The 9,408-nt window shown below is 36.4% G+C and overlaps 1 protein-coding gene across 1 annotated transcript; it reads left to right on the forward strand.

Moving 5' to 3' along the window:
* The first annotated feature begins 486 nt into the window (after positions 1 to 486).
* LOC140230126 (uncharacterized) lies at positions 487 to 9,032 on the forward strand. Its single transcript, XM_072310322.1, has 5 exons — positions 487 to 551; positions 4,146 to 4,216; positions 5,844 to 6,041; positions 8,296 to 8,528; positions 8,994 to 9,032. The coding sequence occupies exons 1-5, from the start codon at positions 487 to 489 to the stop codon at positions 9,030 to 9,032; spliced, it is 606 nt and encodes a 201-aa protein (XP_072166423.1).
* The last annotated feature ends 376 nt before the right edge of the window (positions 9,033 to 9,408 follow it).

The raw sequence follows: 9,408 nt of genomic DNA on the forward strand, positions 1-9,408 counted from the left end.
AGTCTTGCTTGTGACTTTCGGGGAACAGTATTTGCTACCCGGAGGTATCCCGCAGATGGCTTGAACAGTGTCAGTACCTAGCACGCAGTACCTAACACCAGTAGGAGGCCCGTAGCTGCCGCAAGTCACAGTCAGTTAACCCGCGTGCATGTTGAGGGTCAGTTACTGCCTTTCAGCTGCTTAGTTGAGTGTCGCCTGCTGCCATGATTATGACATTCTCTTGGATCTCTGCCAAATTAATAATCCTTCAGAGGAATCCCTTCACTGAGTTACGTCAGCCCCCCCCCCCCCCCCTCCACGCGCCTGACACGCCGGTCACACTGAATATCCGCAAGTAGAACTTAAGTAGCACGCGTCCAGCAAGTAAGATATATTCAAAACTCGTCAAATCCTTCTTCGCCCTCAGAAATTGTCCTGTATGCTGGAAAATCCCCACACGCAACTAGCTTGCGTAGCTTGCCCGGAAAGGTGTGTCAGGGCGTTAACATGGCTGCGGATAAAAAGAGTTTGCGTGCGCACCTCCGACCGACTACGGGCGAGATATGTGCTAGGTATTGTCATGTGCAGACCATCTATGGGTATCTTCGGTTAGCAAAAATTGCTCTCCGTAAATCACATGCAAGGCTTGCCCTGAAAGGTGTGACAATGCCTTTACGTTAGGGCCGTGTGTGTGCGTCTTTTTCATTCAGCTTTGAACAGACACCTATACTGGGATTTATGATTATCTATTTTGCGGTATAAGTCCACCTTTTCATTCTAAAATTTGAAAACTTGAACAGTACGGACACAATAGGCACTGTATAGGCCTACAGACGAGCATAATAGGGAAGGTTGGCTGACACCTTTGGGCAAAACAATTTCGACTAGACGCCGTATTGAAAACGATATCATGAACATTGTGTACGTCTTGTTATTGTTGTTGTTGTTTTTTTTACCATTCATCCAACATCACTTACCAACGTTGAATCAATGTTGAGTCGGGGTGATGAAAAGGACTCTTGCAACATAAATGATGTCGGAAACTGGCTGGATTAATGTTGGAGGTGGTATTTAGTCACTACACATTTGTTGGACCAAGCTTGGATGTTTGTTGTATGCTTTCTGAAACTATGTGAGATATTTTTGCTGGATCTATTCTGGACGAGTATTCCGTCGATTTTGGTAATAATGAAGTCGTCAAGACCGGCAATTTTCTGTCGTTATATCGAAATTTCGCTGCTCCCGAACGAGACAGCATGAGTATATGATCTCAACTTCTGAATTCAAAGGCCATTTGTCATAATATTCAACGTCAGTCACTTATTTTGGCACTCTGGTTAGCTTTCCATTTCAAAATTTGGCACGTGTCAAATGGCTGATAAGGTGTACACGCTTAATAACTTAACAGCTATGATGCAGAAAGGGTTCAACAAAAGAGGAGAATGTGTTTGTCACTGATTATTCGATATGAATTGTACATGTACTTGCTAGATATTTTCTTATCTCCTAAAAACTGAAATGTTATTTTAGGTCTTGTTGTATCATTAGTGGTATGTATAATTTTGAGACCAGTGATTTTGTACATTTTTGTAGCGAGAAAAGGGAGTGCACTGTAAACAGGAATTATATTAGATAATTGATTGATCAACGATTAGTGTTTAAAACTCCTTAGTCACTTCCCAGCGTCGGGCCGATACAGGTTGAGTACATCGTTGGACGTGACGTTGGCTTAACATGATCCAACACGTCCTGCATCAACGTTTTCCTGACATTAGCTGAACAATAGTTTTATGCATGAGGAGAATGTATAGTTCGCTCAATGTGGTGCAAAACGTGCTCTCTGTCATCTGGCTGGGAATCCCACTCACAATATTTTGACATTGAGTCGGATTTGCTCGGGAATCCCAGTCAAAAAAAAAAAATATTACAGTCAATAGTTATTTTTTTTAACCGACTCTCCGATAAATAATAATGAAAAAGAAGGTAAAGAAATACAAGAAAGACATAGAGAGGGACGGGAGTAAAAGGAAAAAAAAATCAAACATACCATAACAAACCGTAAAATAATAATAAAAACCCACGATTCTTCTTCCAGGAAGAAAATAGAGAAAATAGAAGAAAAAAAAAAGAAGTTTTAATACGTAAAAAGCATCAGAGTATAATATGTGACCCTCCACCTCAAAACTAACAAAAAGTCGCCAGACATGAATTTTTAGTTAAGACCATGTTCTGAAAGAACAGACTTCAAGCTTTAAAATGATGTATAACTCAAATCCAATGGACTCTCCTAACCTATCTAAATATTGGAAAGAAAGCATAAACTCAGGAAAAGTGTGAACTGAGAAAAGAGGCTCTGAAGTATGCAGTGTCTATTAAAGCGCTTAATCTTTACCAAACCGTGCTGGCTGTGCGATGAATGGGACAAAAAACAGGAAGTAAACTACCAGAGTAACAACAATGAAGAGATTATCAAATTAAACTGAAATTAAGCATGCCTCATTAACACATTTTGTCCATAATTAATGCCAACTTTCAAAGCAGTAGCACTATCCTTTCAAAAGTTATTAGAGTTGAAAGTGAAGAGTGTGGACAAGGTTTTTCAGAAATGAAAAAGGGATTCTAAAGACACACCTAATCACACTATTCTACCAAAAATGTTCGAGATAAACTGCTCTAAAAACACACTTTCCTGCCCGTTTTATGATACCACATTTTAGCATAATGGAAAAGAAGACCCGCTCTTTCAGAAAATAAGAAAAAGTCAAATTCGGCTAGGTTGACCCATTTCACTTATTTTCAGTCCTTACGCAAAATCAGTGTGTGCGACTTTATGTTCATTTTGAGGTGCACGGTCACATATGCAACTGCGTAGAGCTTTGTTGGGGAATCCCAAGATGTATATTTTGGACGAATGGCAAATATAGATATGGAAATGGAAGGAGGGAGGGGTCTGGAACATTGCTGTGAGAACATAGTATGTTCTCACAGCCATGTCACTCTTCTAATTCTTTGGTTGATTTTTTTTTTTCCTCTGCGCCTTATTCTCTCCTCACACAATGAATATTATACTCGGAGCACAGCTTCACAATCGCTATAAGAGCACAAAGCACTGTGAGATAGTATTCAGTGCTGTTGATGACTGTTTCCGAGGTATTTCTACTTTGCAGAACTCTTTTGATCACATCTCAGTCTTCACGTCCAACTTTTCGTTCGCATTTGGGCTACGGCATCCAAACTGGTAAGGAAACTATCCGAAAATAGGTATTTTTTTATTTTTTTGTTCTCCTGCCAGTCTTTGATAGGGCAAGGACTTAAGACTTTCTATCCCGCTTACCCTTTCCCGGCGACACCTTATAACGATAATGTCGCTGTTCAATTAAAGTCCATACAATACAATACAATACAATACAATACAATACAATTCAATTCAATTCAATCAATTCAATTCAATTTTATTTCATTTTTCAAAAAAGATCATAGACATGATTGTCACTATGAGTTGACATATTTTGAGTACATGTATAGATTAAAACTTAGTATCCTTTACGCCGTTTGTGTCTGTGTTTGTGCATATTGTGTATGTGTGTGTTTAGGTTCGTTTTAGGTTGTTTTGCTTGTTAGGTATTTATTGCATTATCGCGGGTGATTTCAATAAAGGCGTATTTATTGTTTGAGCAATAATGCAGCCTCCGTTAACTTCCTTGATAACATAACAGTTACAGGCTTAATTTCTACCTGTTATTCTTAAACCCACAAGAATTAATATTAATTCTGTTACTCTTATTGATAATCATTCTGCTAACATGAAGCCTTTCACCAAATCAGGGCAAGCGATACATAAGAACATTTCCTGATATTTTGTAACTTTAGAATTACACCGAAGAGCCAAAGTACAACACGAGGGCAGGTCTTTCACGTGGCAAATTCAAGCCTGAAAATATCGCTCTACTTCAAGAAACACTGCAATCTGTTGACTGATCAGGTGTGAATTACGCATATGAAACTATTCAACCGGCATATGATAATGTCAGCAATTGATAATGATATTTTGAACAAATGCTTTGATGCGTGAATTCCTATAAGAAAAATGTCGTACTCCCCTGATTTACAAAAAAAAAAGCATGTTCCCACCAACATTTTTTTTCCCATTATTTTCTTTCTGTCAGACTCAGAATGGCGGCAACTGCAACGTTCCTACTCCTGGCTACCTGCGGTATTTTCCTTCCACACGTCCAAGGTAGGAATCAGTGCTAACTCTGCTGAACAAATGAAGAGTTTGATTTAAAAAATGATTAAGCGCTATTTTTAAACATTTTGAAGTACGTCCATTATGATACAGTACAAAATATATAGACCTTTCCAATGATACCTCACTTGTTGCATAACAAGGAATATCAATGAAGTAAATCTTATTTTTGCCCTTTTTGGTAGGTTCAAATTGACAAAAGTGGAGTCAATTCGTTTTTAGATCAAACCCTTCATAATAATTATGAAGGGTTTGATCTAAAAACGAATTGACTCCACTTTATACAACTATATTATAGTTACGAACAGGTAACATATAATCAATTAATTAGTTTAAAATACAATGTCATGGAGATCGTCTTAAAGGTAGGGAATCCCATTTGCATGCCTTAAATGAAGAGTTGTATAAATACAGTGGTATGTTGAAGAGAGTATCATTTTAGAAACTCCCATAAAGTATTGAAAGTGGAAGGTAACATTTAGTACATTTTTATTGACCATTAGATTTTGAATTGAATTTTTTTCGGGGCTCACCGTAAATTCCAGTACATTACTAGGCTACCATTGCAGACCCATGCACTGCATGTGTGTCCACCATGTATATTTTGTGAAGAAAGTTCATCAAACTTACAAACATTTCCATAAACATTCTTGCCACACACTCTATAATGTCATTACATCAGCTCTTATACTTTTAGATTTGAGTTTATATAGATAAAAAATACAGAAGACTGCAACAAAAAGGCTTAAGTGTGGCCGACACACAGAACTACTGAGTAGTTGAGTTTTGTGCATTATTCAAATTGTAAATAACTGTTGACTTCCAAATTTCTCAGCAGTGGCCTAAACAATTCCCCTGAGGTTCATATTTAATGTTTTGCTGCATTTTGGGAGGTCTGTAAAAGGTATCCCCTACCTTTAAAGAACGCTTCTATGGCTATTTTTTTTTAAAAATATATCTTTAGGTCAAAGAGATATGTCATTAAGTGGTAATGGTAATACCATTGTGTTGTTGTTGTTATGTCATCTTTTTATATTTAAGCATGTAATGAAGTGATGTATAGGTAGGTGACGAAAAGCTACTACTATCCAGCTGGCATCGTGATACATCTATTGTCTTCATTGTCACAGTTATATCATCCTTTCCAAGATTACAAAAGAGTTTGGCAGATAACAAATCAACATCATTACATAATACAGCTTATTAACAACAATACAAACAATAAATAAGAAATCTTTTATTTTTGTACATTATAAAGGCACTGTTAAACTGCACACATTTTCCCAGGTTTATCATGTTTTTAAAGCATCATTAACTTAGATTCAGTAGACAAATTTAAATCCATGTTAAAAACGTATTTGTTTATTGAGTAGTATTATGACTGTGTCTCATGTCTTATACCGTTACTGAAACTGTACCTTCTTCTTCTTTCTCTCTTTCCTTTCCTCTTCTTCCCTTTCTATTGTTTTCTTTTTCCCATAGCGCTTAGAGACATTTTATGTAATAACGCGCTATACAAATGTTGTGAATTATTATTATTAGAGGGTTAAAAGGTTATAAACCAAATCCAGTAATGTCTTGCTATTATCATTGACATCGGTTTTTTATACTATCACAGGTGAAGCCATAACGTGCTGGAGCGGGATAAAAACTAGCATGACCTTTGACCCAAGTTTTTCTGAGGAATGGGCCGCTTTGATCAACATATTTCTTAAGTACCAAAGACCTCTTGTTAAAACGCGTTGTTATGGCACGGATGAATGGAGACCAGCATGTTCTTTGTTCGATGTAAACATGACGTTTTCTGATCCAATTGGTATGTCTGTTTTCTTTTCTTTTCTTTGCCAAGAGGCAACTGCCTCCGATGAGTTTGTGTCGGTTTTTTTTTTTTCATTTGTAAAGTAATTTTACAACCTTTCGGAGGCATCCCAGGTAAATCTCAAAATGCCACCTCTTATGTTATCTCTGCCAAAATTAAAGGCATTATTTACCATTTGCACATTAAAAACAATACTGTAGTGCTTCAAAATAGTTCCAAAAGGCATGTGAGTTAGCGATAGAAGTTTAACCAATGCAAAAATGTTAATCATTATAAGCAATTTTTAGTATTATTAAATATAAAGATTTAAATATACATATTTCTTACAGACTGCTACCTTCATGTTTCGCAACAATACTTGAAATTGTTTACCGTGTTATTTTATGAATATTTCTAAACTCAATAAACAAATGCACTTCTACCCTAAAAACAAGAACAAAAGAAGAAGAGAAAAAAAAAAAAACGCCTCCAATATTCATCTAATATATCCAAGGACTTGCTTTCGCTAAAAATCTATTTGGCACAACGGCCCAGAGGTATGGAATTCTTTACAATCTTAGTCCTGTGCAATTTGCTCAATTGGTTCTTTTTAAAGATCCGTTAAACATAATATTAATATGCTTGTTGCCAAATATCAGTAACCTAATTTACATATTCAGAAAATGAATTCTTTTGTTACTTGAAGCACCTTCATTATACTCTGCCTTCTGTCGCAGTCATGCCATGAAATGTTTTCTCTGTTTTCATGTAATTGGTCCATACGTTGCTTCACCCAGCCGTTACCTGGCAACAGGGTGAATGCACCTTCAATAGTGCTGTATTTTCACAGTGTATTATTGTACCACGAACGAGGAGTCTTTCTTTTTCATTCTCTCCTGTTATTTCTCACCATCTTCCATTATTGCTATCCCTTTTTTCTTTATTTTTTTCTTTCTTAGCATCAGCTGTGTACACGACCATGTATGTTTTGTTGTGTGAAATAGTTTGTTTATGTTGTAATTACGTAAGCCGATGATTGGTTAAGACTATTATTTGTTTATTTCTTTGTGCATTCCCCCAATATAATGTTCGGCCTACTGGGAATCCTCCTCTATGGTACTTTTTGATTTTTTTTTCTTTTATTGTATCTCCGTTCTCTGCCACAATGATTTGCTTACCTTTCATGTGCAAAATCAGCCATGAATAATGATGAAGTACGTGTATGTTTCCGAAAGTGATCATTTTTGAATACTTGAACCATGCAGAAACAATAAATGAAATCAAATACAAAATTTGAACAATAGTTATATTAACATTGTTTCTAGAATCAACCGTCTGCAGTTATGGCTTATTGAAGAAAAAAACAGTCAACACTCCTCCTTATATTTTAGGCTTTATTGCGATTTTTTGTGTGGTAAGATGTTTTTGAGATAATTATACCTCACCTACACATCTGCATCAAATGTGATAACTCGAACATTTTTCAAATCACTGCTCCCAATGGTATACAATAAATTGAAAACAAATGAATTGTATAATGAGTGGACGAAGTTGTGGATTTTTCAAGTTGAAAGTTCATTGTCAAATGCTTAGAATTTCACTTCCCCCATGCCTGAAGGTTATTTCGGGAAACTTGGTGTATACAAGTATTACCCAATAATAAATATTAGATGATAAAAAGTTTTGGGCCTTGTGGCCAAAGGTCAAAGGTCGAGTGAAAATGTCAAAATTCCACTTTTTTTTTCTCTATATTTCAGAAATGGTTGAAGGTATCTTCATGGAACTTAGCACACATATGCATGTACTGCCTGACAGTGATTCTCTTGGGACATTTTGGGTTATGGGGTGAAAAGTCAAGGTTAAATTTTGAAGTTTTCTTTTGCAAATATGTGTCTAAGGGTTTCTTTTATATGAATTGGTGATATATTTAGAATATATTGGAGTTAAATGTGAATGGTGTGTACAAGGTTTTAAAGAAAGTAAAGGGACCAGTAAAACATTGCTTTACAATCAAGTGTTGTAAAAAAAACAAACAAACAAACAAACAAACAAACAACCTGAAAAATTCACAAGATTTTTAGTTACTTTATGATCCAAAATGTTACAATTGTGTGGAAGAAAATGTTACTCTTATAGAATATAGAATGTAAAGATTAACCACGTAGACCAAGTTCACGAATTTTGAGTCCTCCTGAAAATGGTAGTATTCACCTAACCATTTTTTTTTTGGTGGTTTTTTTTTTTTTTTTTTTTTTTTTTTTGGTGCTACCAGATGGGGAACTATATACCCAGCGCATGAAGCTACACGGCTGTAGTCTAGAAACAAGGGACGATCTTAAGTGCGAATCCTGGGACTATTTGTGGAATATGCGAAAGTATTTGCTCTACAATCTTCCACGTGGGCTCACGGATTGGCTTCCTGATACGGTGATAAAACCCTGCGTCTGCGACTCTGCGAAGTGCAACGAATCACCAGAGACGATGACGTGCTGTCACCAAACGAAGGTAATGTAACTGTTTACACAACTGTTTATGTGTGTGTGAGTGTGTGTGTGTGAGTGTACACCCATGAACTTAATGCACGGAAATAACTGCAAATAATTGCATTCAATCTTTACGTTTATTAAGTCTTAACATCCCTCCGAAGTGCTTATCACGGAGTTTCATTTTTTTTTTCACAGGAAAACAATTAAATCAAAATTACTTAAAATGACCCTTTATACAGTAATCCTATCAAGCCCTTTCTGAAAGACAGCCTTCCGAGAGGTTCGCCTTTTTCATTGCTTATTCTAATAGGTGGATAGAACACTAGTTTCCATGAATTATGAACGTGATCCAAGCTGGTACTCAATCTTAGTATCTGATATTAACTTAAAAATATCTACCTATACTCTTTCCTGATTTTGCGATGTGAGTGCATTTTTTCCTACTAATTCTATGTTTCGGTGTTTCTATAATCTGTGTCTTCAGGAAAGTGCGAGACAATCTAAGGCACTGGGAGAGCTGTGACGGGAGACCGTGTATGACGAAAGCTCGAGAGAAAGAGCTTTGTAGTTTGAAGAGGCGTGCAGTGTGAGCTACTTTTATCCCTAACTTACCTGGGCTATTTAGAGAGCTTGAATTCGGGGGGGGGGGGGAGGGGGGGCTTCAGATCTCGGCCGTTGATCGCGCAATCGCCGCAAAATTTTGCATGGACATAATGGATGTAATCTACAGGACTGTTAAGTTAAATTAAAAAAAAAAATGGATTTTCTTTTTGAAATCAATTAATTATGCAAATATATGCAAAAAACCTCATTTTCGTCTGTAATTGGCTTTTAAAAGCTTATGGAATGCTGATTTTTGGCGTATATATTCCTAGTGACATTCCGAACATTTGTGCGTA

The sequence above is a fragment of the Diadema setosum genome, chromosome 6 (assembly GCF_964275005.1).
Source record: "Diadema setosum chromosome 6, eeDiaSeto1, whole genome shotgun sequence".
Lineage (NCBI taxonomy): Eukaryota > Metazoa > Echinodermata > Echinoidea > Diadematoida > Diadematidae > Diadema > Diadema setosum.